This window comes from Scyliorhinus canicula, chromosome 12, assembly GCF_902713615.1.
Source record: "Scyliorhinus canicula chromosome 12, sScyCan1.1, whole genome shotgun sequence".
In the NCBI taxonomy this organism is placed as follows: Eukaryota; Metazoa; Chordata; class Chondrichthyes; order Carcharhiniformes; family Scyliorhinidae; genus Scyliorhinus; species Scyliorhinus canicula.
The window spans coordinates 59,632,545-59,658,204 of NC_052157.1; the positions used below are offsets into that span (position 1 = coordinate 59,632,545).

A 25,660-nucleotide genomic window follows, 5' to 3' on the forward strand; every position below is an offset into this window, starting at 1 on the left:
TACTGTACTGGGTTCTAGTACAGGCGGTGTGTGAGTCTCAGTGTCTACTGTGTTCTGGTACAGGCGGTATGTGTGTCTCAGTGTCTACTGGGTTCTGGTACAGGCGGTATGTGTGTCTCAGTGTCTACTGGGTTCTAGTACAGGCGGTGTGTGTGTCTCAGTGTCTACTGGGTTCTGGTACAGGCGGTGTGTGAGTCTCAGTGTCTACTGGGTTCTGGTACAGGCGGTATGTGTGTCTCAGTGTCTACTGAGTTCTAGTACAGGCAGTGTGTGTGTCTCAGTGTCTACTGGGTTCTGGTACAGGGTCTGTGTGAGTGTGTCTCTGCGAACTCTGTTACAGGCAGTGTGTGTGTGTGTCTCAGTGTCTGCCGGGTTCTGGTACAGGGTCTGTGTGTTTTTCTCAGTGTCTGCTGGGTCTGGTACAGGCTGTGTGTGTGTGTCTCAGTGTCTACTGGGTTCTGGTAAAGGCGGTGTGTGTGTCTCAGTGTCTGCCGGGTTCTGGTACAGGGTCTGTGTGTTTTTCTCAGTGTCTGCTGGGTCTGGTACAGGCTGTGTGTGTGTGTGTCTCAGTGTCTACTGGGTTCTGGCACAGGCGGTATGTGTGTCTCAGTGTCTACTGGGTTCTGGTACAGGGTCTGTGTGAGTGTGTCTCTGCTGAACTCTGTTACAGGCAGTGTGTGTGTGTCTCAGTGTCTGCCGGGTTCTGGTATAGGGTCTGTGTGTTTATCTGTGTCTGCTGGGTCTGGTACTGGCTGTGTGTGTGTGTCTCAGTGTCTACTGGGTTCTGGTACAGGCGGTGTGTGTGTGTCTCAGTGTCTACTGGGTTCTGGCACAGGCGGTATGTGTGTCTCAGTGTCTACTGGGTTCTGGTACAGGCGGTGTGTGTGTGTCTCAGTGTCTACTGGGTTCTGGCACAGGCGGTATGTGTGTCTCAGTGTCTACTGGGTTCTGGTACAGGCGGTGTGTGTGTGTCTCAGTGTCTACTGGGTTCTGGCACAGGCGGTATGTGTGTCTCAGTGTCTACTGGGTTCTGGTACAGGGTCTGTGTGAGTGTGTCTCTGCTGAATTCTGTTACAGGCGGTGTGTGTGTCTCAGTGTCTTCTGGGTTCTGGTACAGGTGTTTGTGTGTATCGCAATGTCTGCTGGGTTCTGGTATAACTGTGTGTGTGTCTCAGTGTCTGCTTGTCTCTGGTATAGGTTGTGTGTGAGTCTCAGTGTCTGCTGGGCTCTGGTATAGGTTGTGTGTGTGTGTGTGTCTCAATGTCTGCTGGATTCTGGTACAGGCTGTGTGTGTCTCTCAGTGTCTGCTGGGTTCTGGTACTGCCGGTGTGTGTGTGTATGTGTCTGTGTGTGTGTGTGTGTGTGTGTCAGTGTCTGCTCTTTCACATACACACTGTATGGCTGGGAAGCTCCATTAGGTCTATCTCATTACAAACCACGGCCGGGTGTCTCCCCTACCCGGCGGGGCGGGGGCTCCCGGAGTGTTGGAGTGGCGTGAACCTCTCCAGCGTCGGGCCGCCCAAAGGTCCGGAAGTCTCCGCACCTGGAGTGGTTCCCGCTCTGCCGGCTGGCTTGAACGGCCTTTGGTGCCACGCCAGACGGGGCAGAAAGGACTTCGCCAGCCGGCGTAAGTCTGCGCTGGAGCGTCAGCGGCTGCTGACGTCATCCCGGCGCATGCGCGGGGGAGGCGGAAGAAAAAGAGTGCCCCCACAGGACAGGCCCTCCCGCCGATCCGTAGGCCCCGATCGCGGGCCAGGCCACCGTGTGGGCACCCCCCGGGGTCAGATCACCCCGCAGCCCCCCCCAGGACCCCGGCGCCTGCCCGCTCCGCCAATCCCGCCGGTCAGGTAGGTGTTTTGATTCCCGCCGGCGGGAGAGGCTTGTCAGCGGCGGGACTTCGGCCCATTGCGGGCCGGAGAATTGCCACGGGGGGGGGGGGGCCCGGCGCGGCGCGACTCCCGCACCCGCCGAACCTCTGGTGGCGGAACATTTGGGACACGGCGGGGGCGGGATTGACGCCGGCCCCGGGCGATTCTCCGACCCGGCGGGTGGTCGGTAAATCCCACCCCACAACTCAATAGAAAGAGTGCTGAACTGACTGAAACCTGGCAGCTTTCCCACCTTCCACTCTGGGGAAACCTCAGCTCCTCAACTCTCCTGTGTCCGAACTTGTAGTAAGTCCCATTCACCCAGCACCCGTTCTTGATTGCTCCACCGATAGGCCTGGTTTGGCACAGTGGGCTAAACAGCTGGTTTGTAATGCAAACAATGCAGCAGCGCGGGTTCAATTCCCGTACCAGCCTCCCCCAGAACAGGTGCCGGAACATGGCGACTAGGGGCTTTTCACAGTAACTTGATTGAAGCCCACTTGTGACAATAAGTGATCATTATCATTATAACACTGTTCCAACCCGCCCCCCCTCCCCAACAACTCTCTGTAACTTCCTCCCTCCCCGACTGCTCTCCCTATCTCTGTCCCTACAACCTTCTGACAGTGCAGCACTCCCTCAGCACTGACCCTCTGACAGTGCAGCACTCCCTCAGTACTGACCCCCTGACAGTGCAGCACTCCCTCAGTACTGACCCTCCGACAGTGCAGCACTCCCTCAGTACTGACCCTCCGACAGTGCAGCACTCCCTCAGTACTGACCCTCCAACAGTGCAGCACGCCCTCAGTACTGACCCTCTGACAGTGCAGCACTCCCTCAGTACTGACCCTCTGACAGTGCAGCACTCCCTCAGTACTGACCCTCTGACAGTGCAGCACTCCCTCAGTACTGACCCTCTGACAGTGCAGCACTCCCTCAGTACTGACCCTCTGACAGTGCAGCACTCCCTCAGTACTGACCCTCTGACGGTGCAGCATTCCCTCAGTACTGACCCTCTGACAGTGCAGCACTCCCTCAGTACTGACCCTCTGACAGTGCAGCACTCCCTCAGTACTGAGCCTCTGACGGTGCAGCACTCCGTCAGTACTGACCCTCTGACGGTGCAGCAGTCCCTCAGTACTGACCCTCTGACAGTGCAGCACTCCCTCAGTACTGACCCTCTGACAATACAGCTCTCCCTCAGTACTGACCCTCTGACAGTGCAGCACTCCCTCAGCACTGACCCTCTGACAGTGCAGCACTCCCTCAGTACTGACCCTCTGACAGTGCAGCACTCCCTCAGTACTGACCCTCTGACAGTGCAGCACTCCCTCAGTACTGACCCTCTGACAGTGCAGCACTCCCTCAGTACTGACCCTCTGACGGTGCAGCACTCCGTCAGTACTGACCCTCTGACGGTGCAGCAGTCCCTCAGTACTGACCCTCTGACAGTGCAGCACTCCCTCAGTACTGAGCCTCTGACAATACAGCTCTCCCTCAGTACTGACCCTCTGACAGTGCAGCACTCCCTCAGCACTGACCCTCTGACAGTGCAGCACTCCCTCAGTACTGACCCTCTGACAGTGCAGCACTCCCTCAGTACTGACCCTCTGACAGTGCAGCACTCCCTCAGTACTGACCCTCTGACAGTGCAGCACTCCCTCAGTACTGACCCTCTGACAGTGCAGCACTCCCTCAGTACTGACCCTCTGACAGTGCAGCACTCCGTCAGTACTGACCCTCTGACGGTGCAGCATTCCCTCAGTACTGACCCTCTGACAGTGCAGCACTCCCTCAGTACTGACCCTCTGACAGTGCAGCACTCCCTCAGTACTGACCCTCTGACGGTGCAGCACTCCGTCAGTACTGACCCTCTGACGGTGCAGCAGTCCCTCAGTACTGACCCTCTGACAGTGCAGCACTCCCTCAGTACTGAGCCTCTGACAATACAGCTCTCCCTCAGTACTGACCCTCTGACAGTGCAGCACTCCCTCAGCACTGACCCTCTGACAGTGCAGCACTCCCTCAGTACTGACCCTCTGACAGTGCAGCACTCCCTCAGTACTGACCCTCTGACAGTGCAGCACTCCCTTAGTACTGACCCTCTGACAGTGCAGCACTCCCTCAGTACTGACCCTCTGACAGTGCAGCACTCCCTCAGTACTGACCTTCCAACAGTGCAGCGCTCCCTCAGTACTGACCCTCTGACAGTGCAGCACTCCCTCAGTACTGACCATCTGACAGTGAAGAACTCCCTCCGTACTGACCCTTCGAATTTGCAGCACACTCTCTGGACTGACCCTCTGACAGTGCAGCACTCCCTCAGTACTGACCCTCTGACAGTGCAGCACTCCCTCAGTACTGAACCTCTGACAGTGCAGCGCTCCCTCAGTACTGACCCTCTGACTCAGAGGCGCACGATAGAGAAGGTGTTATGATCCCACATTGGATTGAAGCAAGATGCTGTGGGTCTGGGCTAGCATTGGCCAGAAGGGCTGAATGGTCCCTTTCCGCATTTGCCGATGGAGCTTAGAAACAGCAGGTGAAGAATTACTCGAAACTGAGTCTGTGATGGATGAAGATTGGGCGAGGCACATGTGTGATCGGAGAGATGGATGCTGAGTCCCACAGTAACGGGCAATCCCCTGGACAAATAGCAATCTCCACTCTGCGAGAGTGTACGGTGTGTTAGCGCAGGATGTTAATTAATTTGCATGCCCTCTGGCCCTGAGCTGATTAATTATTGAATCTGTAATTTGATGAAAGGTAAGAAGGGATAAAAAAAGGACCCATGCAGAGATCATTGCCCAGCTCTCTGCCGATGAGCTCGGAGACACGTTCCCCACAGTGAGGTTCACACATGGGCAGCTGTGATGCAAGACTGGAAAACTGGGAGGGTCTTCCATATCCCATTAGCTGGATTCTCTATTGGATGACGTCGAAATTGGGAAAGGTGTTTGGGTGGAGAACTCCTTACACACAGAAAACGCCTTTCGCATATCACTAGCGGGCTTGACCCGGTATTCTCCAGGGCCTCCGCGATGCTCCCCCTCCACCGGGAAGAATTCCCGACGGCAAGGTTCACTTGTGTTTTCAAAAATCAGGAAACGTGCTGAGGCTGATGAGGAAGAGAGAGAAGGTAGGACATGCCGAGGCATGACCATGGACTGCCGGATCTGCCGTTGGCATGGGGGAGGTGTCCGCTCCCAAGACTGGGGGTGACGGGGGTGGGGGGGGGGGTGACCAGGTGACCAGGGGATGGGTCCTGGGGTGCGGTGAACCTCCACAGGACTGGGGTGTCCAGGCACGGACTACCATTTCTGTGACCTGCAAGGCATCCATCTTGCTACACACCCAATTGGCTGACTACCATGGCCCCTGGTAGTGCAGAGTGACACCGGAGCACAAGAAGTGGCCCACCTCCCTCTGGGACTGTGCCAAATCACGCTGCGATTGTGCCGCCACCTTCTGGGGGTGAGCCACATCAGACAGAGCCCGGGTGATGCACCATCAATCGCACAGAGACGAGAGTTGAATGCAACTGAGGCTTTATTACTCTAAGATGTGTGGCCTCCTACAGCAGCTGGCGAAATGGCTGCTGTACGGGGAGCACACCTATTTATACTCCGCCTGCTGGACGGAGCCAGCAAGCAGGGACTAGCCCAGTACCTGTAGTACAGGGTCTTACCACACATCTTCTAATATATACAACAGTGGTGATTACCACACCGGGTAATGCCGCCGGCCCCCTCAGCCATGGCCCATTGTATCTGGGCCATGCTCTGGAGCACCACTGCAATGTCGATGTTGCCCTTGTACATGGCTGTCTGTGACAGGGCAGCCCTATCCTGGGCATGGGCCACCGCCTGCAAAGTGTGTCCCAGGCCGTGGACATCTTGACCCATTGCCGAGGTCTTCGCGTCCGACGCGACCCGTGCGGTGTTGGCCTGAGTGGAACACTTGGTCGGCACCACCTCCTGCCTCTGCAGGCGGTTGAACTCTTTCAAATGCACCAACAGACACTGAATGGTTGCTGACAGCCCCTCATGTAGTCCCTGGATCTAAGACTGCAACTCCAGATCGATGGGACTGCCCTTTCCCAGAAGCCTGAAACCCGTCTGGATGGCAGCGAGTCCCTGGAGCCAGGCCGCCTGCCGACCGTCTGCCCCCTCGGAGGTTCCTACCTCCACCTGCTGCACCCGATCAGCTGTCTAGTGTGCACCAGATAGTGTTCCAGGAGCCTCTTCACGAACATGTCCAGTCGAAGTGAGTGTCTCTGGGGTGGTGGAGGGTGTTGGCACAGCTGTGATGGGAAGTCAGTATGGTCCCTGGACTGGTGCTCCGGGTTGTCTCGGGCTGCGGTTCCAGGGCTCCCGTCGCTGCCCGTGTCCTCATCCTCGCTGCTATCCACTTGCGTTTGTGGTTGGGGTTGGTGTGAGAGGTGGGGGTTACCAGAATGGCCCTCCTCATCGCCAGGAGATCCTGCAAGACACAAGATATAACACATGATTGAATCGTGGGTTGGGGTGGTGAGTGCTGGTGGAGGGGAGTGGGGGGTGGTGCTGGAGGGGGATATTGGGGGAGGCGTGGGTGGGGGGGTGGCAACACACTTGCCATGGAGAACCGCAACTCAGCGGGGTCTCGCTCGTCCGATGCCGACTTCCGTCTCGGTGACCGCCCTCTCTCCAGGCCCACCGACCAGGTCCAGTGCCCGCTGCTCTGCTGTGGTGAGGGGCCACAGATCTGGCGGTCCCCCTCCTCTCTTTTCGCTCTCCCAGTGGTTGTGGGCCGCCTTTTTCGTGGTGGGGGTGATGCACGATTAATTGCACAAAGACTAAGGTTGGGTACAACTGTAGCTTTATTGCAGTGAGATGCGTGGCCTCCTGCTGCAGCTGGCGAAATGGCAGATCAATGGAGGACACGCATATTTATACGGCTCCTTGTGGGCGGAGCCAACAGGCAGGGGCCACCGGCGAACCTGTAATACAGGTTCTACCTTACATCCCCTAATACAGGTGTCGAGTGGTTCACCACATTCAACCCCTGTTAAAAATGAGTCCGGTGGGGGTGGTGTGGAACTATATACAGTGTTGAGAATTATGTACAGTGTCTTAGAAAAGAAGTGAGGGGGGAAAAAAAATGTTCATCTTGACGGTCCGGTGCCCGTTAGAGGTTCAGTCGATCCGGTGCTTTGACGTTACGCTGGGAGCAACGTTACGGTGGCGGTGCTGGCGGTGCTGGTGCTGGCCTGCTGTCAGATGACTCCAGGAACGTGCCGAAATCTTCTTCGTCCTCTTGCGTGGGCAGGGGAAGGAGGGATGGGCCTGGTGGGGTTAATGTTGGGAGCATCGGGGGAGGGGAGGGTGGCGCCTGGGCGAGGAAGTGTGTTGGAGTGGAACCTGAGGGAGCCAGGTCCCTGAGGGAGACAGTATCTTGGCGGCCATCGGGGATCTCCACATAGGCATACTGGGGGTTGGCGTGGAGCAAGTGTACCCTGTCCACCAACAGGTCCCCCTTGTGGAGTCGGACGTGCCTACGGAGCAGGACCGGTCCTGGAGCTGCGAGCCAAGTCGGGAGCGACACCCCAGATGTGGACTTCCTGGGAAAGGCAAAAAGACATTCATGGGGTGTGTTGTTAGTGGCGGTGCACAGTAGAGACCGTATGGAGTGTAGTGCATCAGGGGGGACCTCCTGCCAGCGAGAGGCTGGGAGGTTTCTGGACCGTAGGGCCAGTTGGACGGCCCTCCATACCGTCCCGTTCTCCCTCTCTACCTGCCCGTTTCCCCGGGGGTTGTAGCTGGTCATCCTGCTGGAGGCGATACCCCTGCTGAGGAGGAACTGAAGCAGCTCATCACTCATGAATGAGGATCCCCTGTCACTGTGGATGTAGGTGGGGAATCCGAACAGCGCAAAGATTGTGGTGAGGGCTTTGATGACGGTGGCAGACGTCATATCGGGGCATGGGATGGCGAAGGGGAACCTGGAGAACTCATCGACCAGACTGAGAATATACGTGTTGCGGTCGGTGGAGGGGAGGGGCCCTTTGAAATCAACGCTGAGGCGTTCAAAGGAGCGGGACGCTTTCACCAGGCACGCACGATCTGGCTGGTAGAAGTGCGGCTTGCACTCCGCACGGACCTGACAGTCTCTGGTGACTGCCCGTACTTCCTCGATGGAGTAGGGCAGGTTGCGGGCTTTGACGAGGTGGTACAGTCGTGTGACCCCCGGGTGACAAAGGCTGTCGTGTAGGGCCTGGAGTTGGTCTACTTGTGCGCTGGCACATGTACCTCGGGAGAAGGCGTCTGGGGGGCTCGTTGAGCTTGCCGGGACGATACAGAATCACGTAATTATAGGTGGAGAGCTCGATTCTCCACCGCAAGATTTTATCATTTTTGATCTTGCCCCGCTGCGTGTTGTTAAACATGAAGGCTACCGACCGTTGGTCAGTGAGGAGAGTGAATCTCCTGCCGGCCAGGTAATGCCTCCAATGCCGCACAGCTTCAACGACAGCCTGGACCTCTTTTTCGACGGATGAGTGCCGAATTTCAGAGGCATGAAGGGTGCAGGAAAAGAATGCCACGGGTCTGCCTGCCTGATTTAGGGCGGCGGCAAGGGCGACATCGGAAGTGTCGCGTTCTACTTGGAAGGGCAGTGTCTCGTCTACTGCATGCATCCAGGCCTTGGCTATGTCTGCTCTGATACGGGCGAAGGCATGTTGTGCCTCGGCCATGAGGGGAAATTGAGTGGACTGTATGAGTGGGCGGGCCTTGTCCGCATAGTTTGGAACCCACTGGGCGTAGTACCAAAAGAACCCCAGGCAGCGTTTGAGGGCCTTGGGGCAGTGGGGGAGGGAAAGCTCCATGAGGGGCCGCATGCGGTCGGAATCGTGCCCCAGGAGTCCGTTCTGGACCACATAGCCGAGGATGGCTAAGCGGGTCGTGCTGAACACACTTCTCTTTATTATACGTAAGGTTGAGGAGAGTGGCGGTGCAGAGGAATTTAGCGAGGTTGGCATCGTGGTCCTGCTGGTCATGGCCGCAGATGGTGACATTATCTAGGTATGGAAACGTGGCCCGCAGTCCGTACCGGTCAACCATTTGGTCCATCTCCCTTTGGAAGACCGAGACCCCGTTAGTGACGCCAAAGGGAACCCTAAGGAAGTGATCGAGCCGACCTTCCACCTCGAAGGCAGTGTATGGACGGTTCGATTTCCGGATGGGGAGCTGGTGGGAGGCGGATTTCAGGTCAATTGTTGAGGAGACCCGGTACTGTGCAATCTGATTGACCATATCAGATATGCGTGGAAGGGGGTACGTGTCGAGCTGCATGTACCGATTGATGGTCTGGCTGTAGTCCACGACAATTCTGTGTTTCTCCCAAGTTTTAACAACTACCAGTTGCCTCTCCAGGTGCTGTTGCTGGCCTCGATAATACCCTCCCGAAGCAGCCGCTGGACCTCGGACCTGATGAAGGCCTTGTCCTGGGCGCTGTACCGTCTGCTCCTGGTGGCAACGGGTTTGCAATCCGAAGTTAGATTGGCGAAGAGGGAGGAGGGGTCGACCTTTAGGGTCGCGAGGCCGCACACAGTGAGTGGTAGGAGGGGCCCGCCGAATTTGAGGGTGAGGCTCTGGAGATTGCACTGAAAATCCAGGCCCAGCAATAGTGCAGCGCAGAGGTTAGGAAGGACGTAGAGAAGGAATTCTACGCTCTGGAGTGTGAGAGTGACCGTGCAGAAACCTCGGATCGGGACAGAGTGGGATCCGGAAGCCACGGAGATCCTTTGATTGGTGGGGTGGGCCGCGAGGGAGCAGCGCCTTACCGTGTCTGGGTGTATGAAGCTTTCGGTGCTCCCGGAGTCCAGCAGGCAAGAGATCATGTGGCCGTTGATTTTCACCGTTGTCGAAGCGATGGCCAGGTTGTGTGGACGAGACTGGTCCAGCGTCATCGAGGCGAGCTGCTGTTGATTGTCACAGGTTTCAGACGGAGAGCGTTGGGGGCCCAGGTCGTGGGATGCCGTTGGCGTCCCTGCCCGGTGGGGAAGGCAAGATGGCGGCGTCTGCAAGTCCTGCGGGGAACAAAATGGCGGCGCCCATGGGGCGCACAATGCGGGGGCGGGACAAGATGGTGGCGCCCATGGGCCGCACGTTGGTGGAGCAGGATAAGATGGCGGCGGCCATGGGCCGCACATGGACTGAGGAGAAGAAGACGGCGCTGCCCACTGGCCGCACGTGGCCTCGGGAGGTGAAGATGGCGGCTCCCACTGGCCGCACGTGGCCTCGGGAGGTAAAGATGGCGGCACCCACTGGCCGCGCATGGTCCGTGGGAGTGAAGATGGCACCCATTGTGCGTTTGTCAGGGGGGAGGGGGCGATAGCGGGGACCGTGCGGGCCTGGCACACTGCGGCAAAGTGCCCCTTTTTGCTGCAAGACTTGCAAATGGCGGTGCGAGCCGGTCAGCGTTGGTGAGGGTGCTTCTGCTGGCCGCAGAAGTAGCATCGGTGACCCCCGGGGTGCGCGGAATGGCGTGTGGCGCAGGCGTATTGGCTAGGCAGGGCCCCAGCTGGGGCGGTCATTTGTGGGGTCCAGGAGGGATAGGAGGGGTGGGCCACGCGGCTGGAGGGGTAGGCCTGAACATTACGGGACGCGACCGTCATGGAGAGTGCTAATTTTTTTGTCTCCGCTAGGTCGAGCGTGGTCCCTTCCAGCAGTCGTTGTCGGATGGGGTCCGACCTAATCCCTGTTAGGAACGCATTGCGCATGAAGAGATTAGAATGTTCGTTGGCCGTAACGGCCTGACAGTAACAGTCGCGGACGACTGGGATTAGGGCCCGCCAGAAGTCTTTGATGGACTCTCCAGGGAGTTGAGCGGGAGTGGCGAGTACGTGCCTGGCGAAGAGCGTGTTCACTTTCTGCGCGTAGTTCTCTTTGAGGGGTGCCAAGGCTTCCGCGTAACTCGGGCCGTCCTGGATCAGTGGGAACACGCTTGAGCTCAACCTAGAGTACAGGACCTGTATCTTCTGAGCCTCCATCGGCGTGGGGGTCGCTGTGTTGATGTAAGCCCACGAAACAAGCTAGCCAGTGATTAAAGTCCTTTCTGGCGTCGGGCGAGTGCGGATCCAGCTGCAGGCGATCTGGTTTCATTCTGATATTCATCTTGTTGAAAATCTGACTGCAATAAATTGATGCACGATCAACTGCACAAAGACTCAGATTGGTACAACTGTGGCTTTATTGCAGTCAGATGCGTGGCCTCCTACTGCAGCTGGCGAAATGGCTGATCAATGGAGGACACACGTATTTATACTCCTACTGGGCAGAGTACGGGCTACCGGCCAACCTGTAGTACAGGTCCGACCGTACATCCCCTAATACAGGTGTACAGTGGTTCACCACAGGGGGGAGACATTAAACACACGATCGGAAGCATGTAGCACAGGGGTAGGTAGCTGGCAGCTGGCCAGGGCAAACGGCCATGGCGGCCAGAATGGGTGCTGGCAGGTGGTGCAGGGTGATTATCGGTCGGCCTGCGGGTGGGGAAGGGGGGTTGTGTAGGGGTGGGGTTACGGGTGTGTTAGATGGGAGTTGGTACCAGGGGCACATACACACCCTGGCTGCCCTGAGGAGATTGTGCAGTTTCTTCCTACACTGCTGGCTGTTCCTGATGGTGCCCACGATGCTCACGACCTCTGCCACCTGCGCCCAGGCCCGGTGCACGGCGGCAGGTGGCAACCCCCTTCCCACCCTGGGGTACAGGGTGGCCTGCCTCTCCTCTACGGCATCCAGCAGTGTCTGAGAGTTTAGCGTCAGTGAACTGGAGTGTAGCTCTCTGTGCTGCCATCTTGTTGGCTGGGATGGTGTGTGTGTGTGTGTGTGTGTGTGTGTGGAGAAGCTTATATGCAGCTGCAGCTTGTCAACCTCTTGAATGTCAATTCCCACCCCAGCAAATTCAATACCGTTTTTCATTGGAATCGATCGTGTTCCACGTGGCGCCTGTTCTAGCCCATTAATTGGTGATGAATTAGTCCAGGACCGATGCCAATTTTGCTCTTGTAGAAGTCCACCGCTTCTGTCCCAGCGTCAACACTTAGTTTCTGGAATAGAGGATCACACTCCATATCTCCGCGAGCTCAGCACCTTTTTCAATGAATTCACCGGATGTGGGCGCCTTCTTGAACAACTGCAGTCCATGTGGTGTAGGTACTACCACAGTGCTGTTAGGAAGGTACTTCCAGCATTTTGACCCAACGACAAGTAGGAACGGCCGATATATTTCCAAGTCTGGGTGGTGAGTGACTTGGAGAGAAACCTCCAGGTGGTGGGGTTCCCATGTATCTGCTGCTCTTGTCCTTCTAGATGGTAGTGATTGTGGGTTTGGAAGGTGCTGTCAAAGGAGCCTCGGTGAGTTCCTGCAGTGCATCTTGTAGATGGTGCACACGGCTGCCACTGTGCGTCGGTGGTGGAGGGAGTGAATGTTTGTGGAAGGATTGTCGGTCAAGCGGGGCTGTTTCGTCTTGGATGGTGTCAAGCTGCACTCATCCAGGCAAGTGGAGAGTATTCCATCACACTGCTCCTGAAATCTCCATCTCCTTCACTTCTTGCTTTTGTTGGTTAAGTGTGTTGTAAGTGTGTCTTACCTTTTCTCACTTTCTTCCCTCTAGGGCTAATCTCTGAGGCTCTCGATTTCTTCCAAAGCTCGGACAATATCACTGCCTCGCAAGGACAGAAAGTTGCCCTCAGGTAGGACTCGCCCTTGTTGTCGAGCAACAGAACATTCAGGCTTTTGTCGCTCAGGAGGCCTCTGCGAGGCAGCCCCAACTCCAACAGTAATGGCTGCCCACTCTCGTTGGCTGTATCACCTGGTGGTACATCGTATGTCGTCCCCTTCCCCCCTTTGGCCATCCTCTGACCTGTCCCCACACCCCCATCCACGGTTGGCTGACAACATGCCCTGCCTTCAGAGGCCCCGCCTCCTCTCCCTGCAGCACCAATCCCAAAGCGAGCGCACACTCCACGAAACCTGATTGGATGCCCCTTGCTCGTGAGTCAAACGGACCTTTTCCGCCTATTGGAGGCAAGCAGAATTGGACAGAATGAACAGGCCAATAGCGTCACAGTGGCACAGTGGTTAGCACTGCTGCCAGACAGCGCCAGGGACCCGGGTTCGAATCTGACCTTGGGTGACTGTGCGGAGTCTGCACGTTCTCCCTGTGTCCGCGTGGGTTTCCTCCGGGTGCTCCGGTTTCCTCCCACAGTCCAAAGATGTGCAGGTTAGGGTGGATTGGCCATGCTAAATTGTCCCTTAGTGTCCAAAGATGTACAGGTTAGGTGGGGTTACGGAGATAGGCAGGGCGGCGGGGGGGGGAGTGGGCCGAGTTAGAGTGCTCTTTTGGAGTGTCCCTGCACACTCGATGGCTCAAATGGCCTCCTTCTGCACTGCAGAGATTTTATGGTTCTGTTCTATGGATCTTTTTAAGCAGAATAGGGCCCTGTTGGACGAGGGGCTGAATGTCCCCTTCCACTGGTGGAAAGGCCAAAGTCGATGGTTTTTGAGGGCGTTCACTGCAGTCGAAGGGGTCCTTTGGCTTTGCGAGGGTGTGGAGAGCGGAATCGCTGCCGTCCACTGTATAATGGAAAGGATCACACGATGAGGCACCTGAGTCAGCCAAAGAGGTTTAGTCCTTAAACACACTTTAACGGGGATGGTTCCTGAGAGGGAGAAGGTTGGCTTTCTGAGGAAAGGTTGAGCAGCTTGGACCGGTACCCATTGCAGCACCCGGATTAGGAGCAGGAGAAGACCAATCAGCCCCTCCAGCCCTGCCGCCCCATTCAATATGATCACTGGCTGATCTGATTGTAACCCCGACCCCCCGGACAACCTTTCAGCTCCCCCTTGTTAATCAAGAATCTGACCAGCTCGACCATAACAATCTTCAAAGATTCTGCTCCCAGTGCCTTTTCATAGAATCGGAGAAGGAGGCCATTCGGCCCATCGAGTCTGCACCAGCCCTTGGTAAGAGCATCCTACTTAAGTCAACACCTCTACCCTATCCCATAACCTAGTAACCCAACCTAACCTTTTTGGACACTAAGGTCAATTTATCATGGCCAGTCCACCTAACCTGCACATCTTTGGACTGTGGGAGGAAACCGGAGCACCCGGAAGAAATCCACGCAATTTAGGGGAGAAAGTGCAAACTCCACACAGACAGTTAGCCAAGGCCGGAATTGAACCTGGGACCATGGAGCTGTGAAGCAGCAGTGCTAACCACGGTGCCACTGTGCCTCCCCTTTTCAGGAAGAAAGTCCCAGAAATCCGCGACCCTCTGATGGATCAACATTTCTCCTCATCTCCATTTTAAAGGCGACCCAGCATTTTTAAACAGTGACCCGTGAGATCTCGATTCTCCCACAAGAGGAAACATGCATAGATACATACATAGAAGACAGGAGCAGGAGGAGGCCTTTTGGCCCTTCGAGCCTGCTCCGCTATTCATCATGGCTGATCATCCAACTCCCCAAGTGTTATATCTAGCCGCCTGTTGAATATATTGAATGTTTTAGCATCACCTACTTCCTGTGGTAATGAATGCCACAGGCTCACCACTCCTTGTGTAAAGAAATGCCTCCTCATCTCTGTCGGAAATGGTTTACCCTGAATCCTCAGACTGTGACCCCTGGTTCTGGCCACACCCATCATTGGGAACATTTTCGCTGCATCTACCTTGTCTAGTCCTGTTAGAATAGTCCCTATGAGATCCCCCTAATTCTTTTGAACTCCAACGAGAACAATCTTAACCTAGTCAATCTCTGCTCGTATGACAGTCCCGCCATCCCTGGAATCAGTCTGGTAAGCCTTCGCTTCACTCCCTCGAGAGCAAGAACACCCTTCCTCAGAGAAGGAGACCAAAACTGCACAGAATACTCTAGGTGTGGCCTCACCAAGGCCCTATACAATTGCAGCAACACATCCCTGCTTCTATCCTTGAAACCTCAGTGAAGGCCAACATACCATTAGCCTTCTTTACCGCCTGCTGCACCTGCATGCTTACCTTCAGCGAATGGTGCACAAGGACACCCAGGTCCCATTGCACGCTCCCCTCTCCCAATTTACAACCATTCAGGTAGTAATCTGCCTTCCTGTTTTTGCATCCAAAGTGACTAACCTCACACTTATCCAAATTATACTGCATCTGCCATTGGTTTGCCCACTCGCCCAACATGTCCAGACCTTACTGTAGGATCTCTGCATCCTCATCACAATTCACCCCCCCCCCCCCCCCCCCCACCTAATTTGGTATCATCTGCAAACTTTGAGATGTTACATTTTGGTCCCTCATCCAAATCATTAATATATATTGTGAATAGCTGGTATCTTAACACCGATTCCAGTGGCACCCCACTAGTTACTGCCTGCCAATTTGAAAAGGACCCATTAATTCCTACTCTTTATTTCCTCGCTGCCAACCAGTTTTCTATTCACCTCAATATGCTTCCCCCAATCCCATGCGCTTTAATCTCGCACAATAATCTCCAATGCTGGACTTTCTCAAACGCCTTCTGAAAGTCCAAATATACCACATCGACTGGCTCCCCCTTGTCAACTGTACTAGTTACATCTTCAAAGAATTCCAACATATTTGTCAAGCACGATTTCTCCTTCAGAAATCCATGCTGACTCTGACTGATCCTGCCACTGCTTTCTAAATGTTCCGCTATAAAGTCCTTGATAATAGATTCAAGAATTTTCCCCACCACCGATGTTAGGCTTACTGCCTGCCACATGGAGCAAGAGGAGCAGACCACTGCTTGGAGCTGTCCTGCCATGACTTATCCATTTAAATTAAACTTTTGAAATTAAACTTTTAAAAGATGTTTTGTGTCAGATTATATCCAAAGTCTCCCATACTATTTATTTAGCTTTTTTAAAAAAACTGAGTATTTATCCCTCTTGATCTGAAATCAAATTAAAAATAGTAATTTAAATCAAATTAAAAATAGTTATTGAAATCAAATTAAAAATAGAAATTTAAATCAACTTAAAAATAGATATTTAAATCAAATTAAAAATAGTAATTTAAACCAAACACCTTTCACATTATTCTGTTAATACCCCTCATGATCGTCAAGGTTGCGATCGAGTCGCTTTGGCTTTGGTGACCCACAGCGAGGTGTCGCACGGTTAGGCAGAGGGTGGGCCTGATGTAGAGGGGGTGGGAGTTCTGTACAATTGTCTCAAGATTGGAGCGCCCTTTACAGATGACACCCCAATCTCTCATCAGCCGCACCTGGCTCTGTTTTCACGTCCGGCGCACATAATTCACAGCATAAATCACCCCAACTTCCTTAAAAAAGATTTCTAAACGTGGGTGGCTTGCGATCTCGATCGCGCCAATCTGCCGGGCGGGAATCGCACCTCATTTCCAGCCAGAGACAACATTTCAAAATTATTTGGCTCCGTGTCGGTGTTCCTGCTCCACTGGAACCTCCTCCCACCCCTCTCTTCATATCCCCCATCACCATATCCTTCTATTCCTCTCTCCCTCATGTGTTTCCCCTTAAAATACATCAACACTATTTACCTCAACTACTCCCTCTATGAGCGAGGTACACATTCTCAATACACCCTGTGGGAGTGGGTTCCACATTCTCCCCACTCCCTGTGGGAGCGAGTCCCACATTCTCCCCACTCCCTGTGGGAGCGAGTCCCACATTCTCCCCACTCCCTGTGGGAGTGGGTTCCACATTCTCAATACACCCTGTGGGAGTGGGTTCCACGTTCTCCCCACTCCCTGTGGGAGCGAGTTCCACATTCTCCCCACTCCCTGTGGGAGTGGGTTCCAAATTCTCAATACACCCTGTGGGAGTGGGTTCCACATTCTCCCCACTCCCTGTGGGAGCGTGTTCCACATTCTTCTCACCCCCTGTGGGAGCAAGTCCCACATTCCCCCACTTCCTGCGGGAGCGAGTTCCACATTCTCCCCACCCCCTGTGGGAGCGAGTCCCACATTCCCCCACTTCCTGCGGGAGCGAGTCCCTCATTCTCCCCACTCCCTGTGGGAGCGAGCCCCACATTCTCCCCACTCCCTGTGGGAGTGAGTTCCACATTCTCCCCACTCCTTGTGGGAGCGAGCCCCACATTCTCCCCACTCCCTGTGGGAGCGAGTCCCTCGTTCTCCCCACTCCCTGTGGGAGCGAGTCCCACATTCCCCCCACTCTCTGTGGGATTGAGTCCCACATTCTCCCCACTCCCTGTGGGAGTGAGTCCCACATTCTCCCCACTCCCTGTGGGAGTGAGTCCCACATTCCCCCCACTCCCTGTGTGAGCGAGTCCCTCATTCTCCCCACTCCTTGTGGGAGCGAGTCCCACATTCTCCCCACTCCCTGTGGGAGCGAGTCCCACATTCCCCCCACTCTCTGTGGGATTGAGTCCCACATTCTCCCCACTCCCTATGGGAGTGAGTCCCACATTCTCCCCACTCCCTGTGGGAGTGAGTCCCACATTCCCCCCACTCCCTGTGTGAGCGAGTCCCTCATTCTCCCCACTCCCTGTGGGAGTGAGTCCCTCATTCCCCCCACTCCCTGTGTGAGCGAGTCCCTCATTCTCCCCACTCCCTGTGGGAGCGAGTCCCACATTCTCCCCATTTCCTGTGGGAGCGAGTCCCTCATTCTCCCCACTCCTTGTGGGAGTAACTCCCACATTCTCACTGAGGGCACCGGGGGTGGCGGGGATGGAGTAGGGAGGGGGTGAGAGGGCTGTGGTGGGTTGGGGATGAGGGGGTGTGTGGAGGGTGAGGGTTGGGAGCTGCACCATTGGGAGAGTGGGGACCTGTATTGAACAATAAACACCATTATGCACAACCAGTAGGAAATCTCTGTCACTTTCTTCCGCAATGGTAGATGATGGGTGTGGTAGTATGACAAGGGGTATTACGGTACTTGGGAGTGTGAACTGCTATTGGTGTAGAAGGCTTGCTGCCCATTGGCCCAAGTGGTGTCTTCTCATTGGTCGGGAGGAAGGTAGCTCCGCCTACGAGGCGGACTATAAGAACCCGTGTTTCCCAGCAGCCAGGTCATTTCTGTATCCTGCAGCTGGGCACACTTCTTGTAGATTAAAGCCTTCGATTCGGACTACTCCTTCGTTTCTGTGTTCATTGATCGCGCATCAATGGGTGTGACGAGCACTCAGCAGACAGGCAGGGGTCAGACTATGACATAGATTGAGGAACACCAGTGCCCAACTCTCTGCGGGTTATCATCACCCACCTGCCCTCGACAGTTTCCCACTGGCAGGGTCGACACCGTCCCAGCACCCTGGAGTGATGTGACATATACCCTGGGAGGGTGGGAAATGGGGGTGGGTAAGGATGCGATGACGGACCAGGCCATGTCCTAGGTGAAGCAGGGAAGTATTAGGGCCTCCCTGGCCCTCCGGGCTTGCCGTACCGCTGTCGCTAGTCTCCGGCTGGGCCTCAGGCTCCTGCTCGGCCTCGTCCTCCAGCCGCTGCTGGTCTGGTGCCTCCTTATCACCTTTGTCCTCCGTACTGCTGTGCGAGGTTGTGCAGGACACAGCAGACCACAACAAAGCAAGCAACCCTCCAAGGGTGTACTGGAAGGCACCTCCAGAGTGATCAAGGCATCGGAAATGCATCTTGAGGAATCTAATGCACCGCTCAATGACAGTCCGGGAGGCTGCTTGGGCCTCGTTGTACCGGGTCTCCGCTTCGGCCTCTGGCCTCCGTACTGGCGCCATTAGCCAGGTCCCCAGAGTGTCCCCCTAATCCCCCAAGAGCCAACCGCCCATCCTGGGACTCCTCAAAGAGGCGTCAGGATGTAGCTGTCAGGCACACTCGCCAGGAAGCGTGCACACACGTGCATGATCTTCATCTAGTGGTCGCGCACCAGCTATATGTTGAGGGAGAAGGACCTCTTTCTGTTATGATAGGGCACCCCCAGATGGCCCGGTGAGAGCAGGGCAACATGCCTGGCATCTGTTACCCCCTGGACCTGGGGCACCCCGATGGCAGAGAAAGCTGCTGCTCAGGCTTGGTCCATGCCAAAGTTGATGTAGTTTTTCGCCCAGGCATACAGGGCATTCGTGACCTGTCGGATTCACCTGTGGGCTGAGAGATGCCACACAGGTCCCCGCTCGAGCCCTGGAACGATCCCGTGGCACAAAGGTTCAGGACTGCAATGCCATGATGGCCACCGGGAGCGGGTGTCCTCCTCCTCCATGTGGTGCCAAGTCCACGGGAATATGGCACAGGTGCCACACCGACTCCTTGTTGAGGTGGAGCCTCCTGCGGCGCGCGCTGTCCGTCATTTGTTCAAAGGACCAGCAACGGCTGTACACCCTGGGCTGTCGTGGCACTCCCCCTCTGGGTCCCTCCCTGGCCTAATGGGCGGCTGGGTCCTCAGGGTGTGGGGCGGGGTCCGGCGTCTGCCTGCATCGCGTAGCACCAGCACCACTTGGGTAAGTTCTGCTGGGTCCAAAATCCCTGCCATAGCGTTCACTATCTGTAATGAATTGGGAGAGGGTGTTAGACTGACAAACAGCAGTGGCTCCCACCCTGGACCCTCCATTCACCCACTTTTCACCCCCTCCCTTGGCCCTACCCGGAACAGTCAGCCTACGCACACCTGGCCGCAGCGGGACCCCCTCACCGGGCTCCAGACCCTGTACCTTGGACACCCGCTCACAACGTCAACCAGAACGGGCGCTGGCCTCCTCCCTGTGGCACTCACCCACCCTCCGGCCATGAACATGTCCCTGGAGCTGTGTCCCATCCCTGTGTGTTCGGATATTGTGTGTATGGTGTTGCCTCCCACAGTGTCCATGCATCGCGGTCTGATTGGGATGCTGGGCAATGACTCCCACATGTTACATGGCTCGCCTACCCACTGGAATCCACTTGGAATGTGTGAAATCAAATGAAAATCGCTTATTGTCACAAGTAGGCATCAAGGTGTGATCGGGATGCTCGGGAATCATTCCCACAGGAATCCACGGGTTCTGTGAAATGCTCACTTAACTACGACTGCCAATTCCCAATTCGCAATAGCCTTCAGTCACACGGCCAGAGGCCTTGGCAGTCGGCGGGGGTTATGGATGGTCAGTGGGGTAGACGGGCAGGCACAAGGGTTGCCCCCGGAACGGGTACACATGATCCAGGGGTTGACATCATGGTGCTGCGTGCGGTTGCCACTCCCCCAGCACCTCCCCCATCCCCTTCCTCACCCCTGCGGAGAGTGCCCCCCCTCTACTCCCCGAGGGACCCCATCCCCTGTCGAACACTGGGGTGGCAAGCCCAGCGCCCCCAGGCTCGCGTGTGAGCAAAGATGTTTACTCATCTCCTCAGCTCCCCACAGAAACCCTTCACGTTTTTCAAAAGGAGTACTAATCAGCGCTAGTGTGACCACTTGCTGGGAAGGCTGATGAATTATGGGAGGTCATTGGATAAGGGGTGGCTCCCGTTAATTGTATGGAAATAGGACTTAAGTGGTGATAATTGGTTTTTCGCCACGCTACGGGATTTGACCCTTGGGAGAGGGCTGTTTGCATCTCTCTCTCTCCCTCTCTCTTTCTCTGTATCTCTCTCTATCTTTCCCTTGATGACTTTCCCTCTCATTCACTTGTTTTTTGCTTACGCCCTCTCATTCTCTCCCTCCCTCTCTCTGCATGTTAATCCATCCCTCTTACCTCTCGCTCCATCTTTTCCTTCCCCCTCCCCTCACTCCTCTCTCTCTACCTCCTCCTCTCCCTTTCACCCTCTGCCTTTTCCAAACCCCCTCTCTCTTTATCTCACTCCCATTCTTCCTGTCACTCTCTGTCTCTCCTCCTTCCCTCCCGCCTTCCCCCTCCCCTTCCCTCTCTTGCCCTCCCTCACTCATTCTCTCCCTTTCAAACCTACTGGCAATTTCTCCCTAGATCTTTGTGGGCAGCCCGGTAGCACAGTGGGCAGCACAGTGGGCAGCACGGTAGCACAGTGGGCAGCACGGTAGCACAGTGGGCAGCACAATGGGCAGCACGGTAGCACAGTGGGCAGCACAGTGGGTAGCACAGTGGGCAGCACAGTGGGCAGCCCCGTAGCACAGTGGGTAGCACAGTGGGTAGCACAGTGGGCAGCCCCGTAGCACAGTGGGTAGCACAGTGGGTAGCACAGTGGGTAGCACAGTGGGCAGCCCCGTAGCACAGTGGGTAGCACAGTGGGTAGCACAGTGGGTAGCACAGTGGGTAGCACAGTGGGTAGCACAGTGGGTAGCACAGTGGGTAGCACAGTGGGCAGCACAGTGGGTAGCACAGTGGGTAGCACAGTGGGTAGCACAGTGCGCAGCACAGTGGGTAGCACAGTGGGTAGCACAGTGGGCAGCACAGTGGGCAGCACAGTGGGCAGCACAGTGGGCAGCACAGTGGGTAGCACAGTGGGTAGCACTGTGGGTAGCACAGTGGGTAGCACAGTGGGCAGCCCGGTAGCACAGTGGGTAGCACAGTGGGTAGCACAGTGGGTAGCACAATGGGTAGCACAGTGGGCAGCCCGGTAGCACAGTGGGTAGCACAGTGGGTAGCACAGTGGGTAGCACAGTGGGTAGCACAGTGGGCAGCCCGGTAGCACAGTGGGTAGCACAGTGGGTAGCACAGTGGGTAGCACAGTGGGTAGCACAGTGGGTAGCACAGTGGGCAGCCCGGTAGCACAGTGGGTAGCACAGTGGGTAGCACAGTGGGCAGCCCGGTAGCACAGTGGGTAGCACAGTGGGTAGCACAGTGGGTAGCACAGTGGGCAGCACAGTGGGCAGCACAGTGGGTAGCACAGTGGGCAGCACAATGGGTAGCACAGTGGGCAGCCCGGTAGCACAGTGGGTAGCACAGTGGGCAGCACAGTGGGTAGCACAGTGGGTAGCACAGTGGGCAGCCCGGTAGCACAGTGGGTAGCACAGTGGGTAGCACAGTGGGTAACACAGTGGGCAGCCCGGTAGCACAGTGGGTAGCACAGTGGGTAGCACAGTTGGCAGCACAGTGGGTAGCACAGTGGGTAGCACAGTGGGTAGCACAGTGGGTAGCACAGTGGGCAGCCCGGTAGCACAGTGGGCACTCCGGTAGCACAGTGCGTAGCACAGTGGGTAGCACAGTGGGCAGCCCGGTAGCACAGTGGGCAGCCCGGTAGCACAGTGGGCAGCACAGTGGGCAGCCCGGTAGCACAGTGGGCAGCCCGGTAGCACAGTGGGCAGCCCGGTAGCACAGTGGGCAGCCCGGTAGCACAGTGGGCAGCCCGGTAGCACAGTGGGTAGCACAGTGGGCAGCCCGGTAGCACAGTGGGTAGCACAGTGGGTAGCACAGTGGGCAGCACAGTGGGCAGCACAGTGGGAAGCACAGTGGGTAGCACAGTGGGCAGCACAGTGTGCAGCACAGTGGGCAGCCCGGTAGCACAGTGGGCAGCCCGGTAGCACAGTGGGTAGCACAGTGGGCAGCACAGTGGGCAGCACAGTGGGCAGCATAGTGGGCAGCACAGTGGGTAGCACAGTGGGCAGCACAGTGGGCAGCACAGTGGGCAGCCCGGTAGCACAGTGGGCAGCACAGTGGGTAGCACAGTGGGCAGCACAGTGGGCAGCCCGGTAGCACAGTGGGCAGCACAGTGGGTAGCACAGTGGGCAGCCCGGTAGCACAGTGGGCAGCACAGTGGGCAGCACAGTGGGCAGCCCGGTAGCACAGTGGGCAGCACAGTGGCTAGCACAGTGGGTAGCACAGTGGGCAGCACAGTGGGTAGCCCGGTAGCACAGTGGGTAGCACAGTGGGTAGCCCGGTAGCACAGTGGGTAGCACAGTGGGTAGCACAGTGGGTAGCACAGTGGGTAGCCCGGTAGCACAGTGGGTAGCACAGTGGGTAGCCCGGTAGCACAGTGGGTAGCACAGTGGGCAGCACAGTGGGTAGCACAGTGGGCAGCACAGTGGGTAGCACAGTGGGTAGCACAGTGGGCAGCCCGGTAGCACAGTGGGTAGCACAGTGGGTAGCACAGTGGGTAGCACAGTGGGTAGCACAGTGGGCAGCACAGTGGGTAGCACAGTGGGTAGCACAGTGGGTAGCACAGTGGGCAGCACAGTGGGTAGCACAGTGGGCAGCACAGTGGGTAGCACAGTGGGTAGCACAGTGGGCAGCACAGTGGGTAGCACAGTGGGTAGCACAGTGGGCAGCCCGGTAGCACAGTGGGTAGCACAGTGGGTAGCACAGTGGGTAGCACAGTGGGCAGCACAGTGGGTAGCACAGTGGGCAGCACAGTGGGTAGCACAGTGGGTAGCACAGTGGGTAGCACAGTGGGTAGCACAGTGGGTAGCACAGTGGGTAGCACAGTGGGCAGCACAGTGGGTAGCACAGTGGGCAGCACAGTGGGTAGCACAGTGGGCAGCACAGTGGGTAGCACAGTGGGCAGCACAGTGGGTAGCACAGTGGGTAGCACAGTGGGCAGCCCGGTAGCACAGTGGGCAGCACAGTGGGCAGCACAGTGGGTAGCACAGTGGGTAGCACAGTGGGTAGCACAGTGGGCAGCACAGTGGGTAGCACAGTGGGCAGCACAGTGGGCAGCCCGGTAGCACAGTGGGTAGCACAGTGGGCAGCACAGTGGGTAGCACAGTGGGTAGCACAGTGGGTAGCCCGGTAGCACAGTGGGCAGCACAGTGGGTAGCACAGTGGGCAGCACAGTGGGCAGCCCGGTAGCACAGTGGGTAGCACAGTGGGCAGCACAGTGGGTAGCACTGTGGGTAGCACTGTGGGTAGCACAGTGGGTAGCACAGTGGGCAGCACAGTGGGCAGCCCGGTAGCACAGTGGGTAGCACAGTGGGTAGCACAGTGGGCAGCACAGTGGGTAGCACAGTGGGCAGCCCGGTAGCACAGTGGGTAGCACAGTGGGTAGCACAGTGGGTAGCACAGTGGGTAGCACTGTGGGCAGCCCGGTAGCGCAGTGGGTAGCACAGTGGGTAGCACAGTGGGCAGCACAGTGGGTAGCACAGTGGGTAGCACAGTGGGTAGCACAGTGGGCAGCCCGGTAGCACAGTGGGCACTCCGGTAGCACAGTGCGTAGCACAGTGGGTAGCACAGTGGGCAGCCCAGTAGCACAGTGGGCAGCCCGGTAGCACAGTGGGCAGCCCGGTAGCACAGTGGGTAGCACAGTGGGCAGCACAGTGGGTAGCACAGTGGGTAGCACAGTGGGCAGCCCCGTAGCACAGTGGGTAGCACAGTGGGTAGCACAGTGGGTAGCACAGTGGGCAGCCCCGTAGCACAGTGGGTAGCACAGTGGGTAGCACAGTGGGTAGCACAGTGGGTAGCACAGTGGGCAGCACAGTGGGTAGCACAGTGGGTAGCACAGTGGGTAGCACAGTGGGTAGCACAGTGGGCAGCACAGTGGGTAGCACAGTGGGTAGCACAGTGGGTAGCACAGTGGGCAGCACAGTGGGTAGCACTGTGGGTAGCACAGTGGGTAGCACAGTGGGCAGCACAGTGGGCAGCACAGTGGGTAGCACAGTGGGCAGCCCGGTAGCACTGTGGGTAGCACAGTGGGTAGCACAGTGGGCAGCCCGGTAGCACAGTGGGTAGCACAGTGGGTAGCACAGTGGGTAGCACAGTGGGCAGCCCGGTAGCACAGTGGGTAGCACAGTGGGTAGCACAGTGGGCAGCACAGTGGGTAGCACAGTGGGTAGCACAGTGGGTAGCACAGTGGGTAGCACAGTGGGTAGCACAGTGGGCAGCCCGGTAGCACAGTGGGTAGCACAGTGGGTAGCACAGTGGGCAGCACAGTGGGTAACACAGTGGGCAGCCCGGTAGCACAGTGGGTAGCACAGTGGGTAGCACAGTGGGTAGCACAGTGGGCAGCCCGGTAGCACAGTGGGTAGCACAGTGGGCAGCACAGTGGGTAGCACAGTGGGTAGCACAGTGGGCAGCCCGGTAGCACAGTGGGTAGCACAGTGGGTAGCACAGTGGGCAGCCCGGTAGCACAGTGGGTAGCACAGTGGGTAGCACAGTTGGCAGCACAGTGGGTAGCACAGTGGGTAGCACAGTGGGTAGCACAGTGGGTAGCACAGTGGGTAGCACAGTGGGCAGCACAGTGGGTAGCACAGTGGGCAGCACAGTGGGCAGCACAGTGGGTAGCACAGTGGGTAGCACAGTGGGTAGCACAGTGGGTAGCACAGTGGGTAGCACAGTGGGCAGCACAGTGGGCAGCACAGTGGGTAGCACAGTGGGTAGCACAGTGGGCAGCACAGTGGGTAGCACAGTGGGTAGCACAGTGGGTAGCACAGTGGGCAGCACAGTGGGTAGCACAGTGGGTAGCACAGTGGGTAGCACAGTGGGTAGCACAGTGGGCAGCACAGTGGGTAGCACAGTGGGTAGCACAGTGGGTAGCACAGTGGGCAGCCCGGTAGCACAGTGGGCAGCCCGGTAGCACAGTGGGCAGCCCGGTAGCACAGTGGGTAGCACAGTGGGCAGCCCGGTAGCACAGTGGGTAGCACAGTGGGTAGCACAGTGGGCAGCACAGTGGGCAGCACAGTGGGAAGCACAGTGGGTAGCACAGTGGGTAGCACAGTGGGCAGCCCGGTAGCACAGTGGGCAGCCCGGTAGCACAGTGGGTAGCACAGTGGGCAGCACAGTGGGCAGCACAGTGGGCAGCACAGTGGGCAGCACAGTGGGCAGCACAGTGGGCAGCACAGTGGGCAGCCCGGTAGCACAGTGGGCAGCACAGTGGGTAGCACAGTGGGTAGCACAGTGGGCAGCACAGTGGGTAGCCCGGTAGCACAGTGGGTAGCACAGTGGGT

The 25,660-nt window shown here is 56.9% G+C and overlaps 1 protein-coding gene across 3 annotated transcripts in view; it reads left to right on the forward strand.

Annotated features, from left to right (window-relative positions):
- Positions 1–25,660, forward strand: part of LOC119974805 (igLON family member 5-like) — a 113,930-nt gene that overhangs the window by 46,146 nt on the left and 42,124 nt on the right. For all 3 annotated transcript variants that reach the window (XM_038814072.1, XM_038814070.1, XM_038814071.1), the window contains exon 2: positions 12,526–12,604. In XM_038814072.1, coding sequence (XP_038670000.1) covers positions 12,526–12,604 — 79 coding nt within the window. The remainder of the gene's footprint in view (positions 1–12,525; positions 12,605–25,660) is intronic.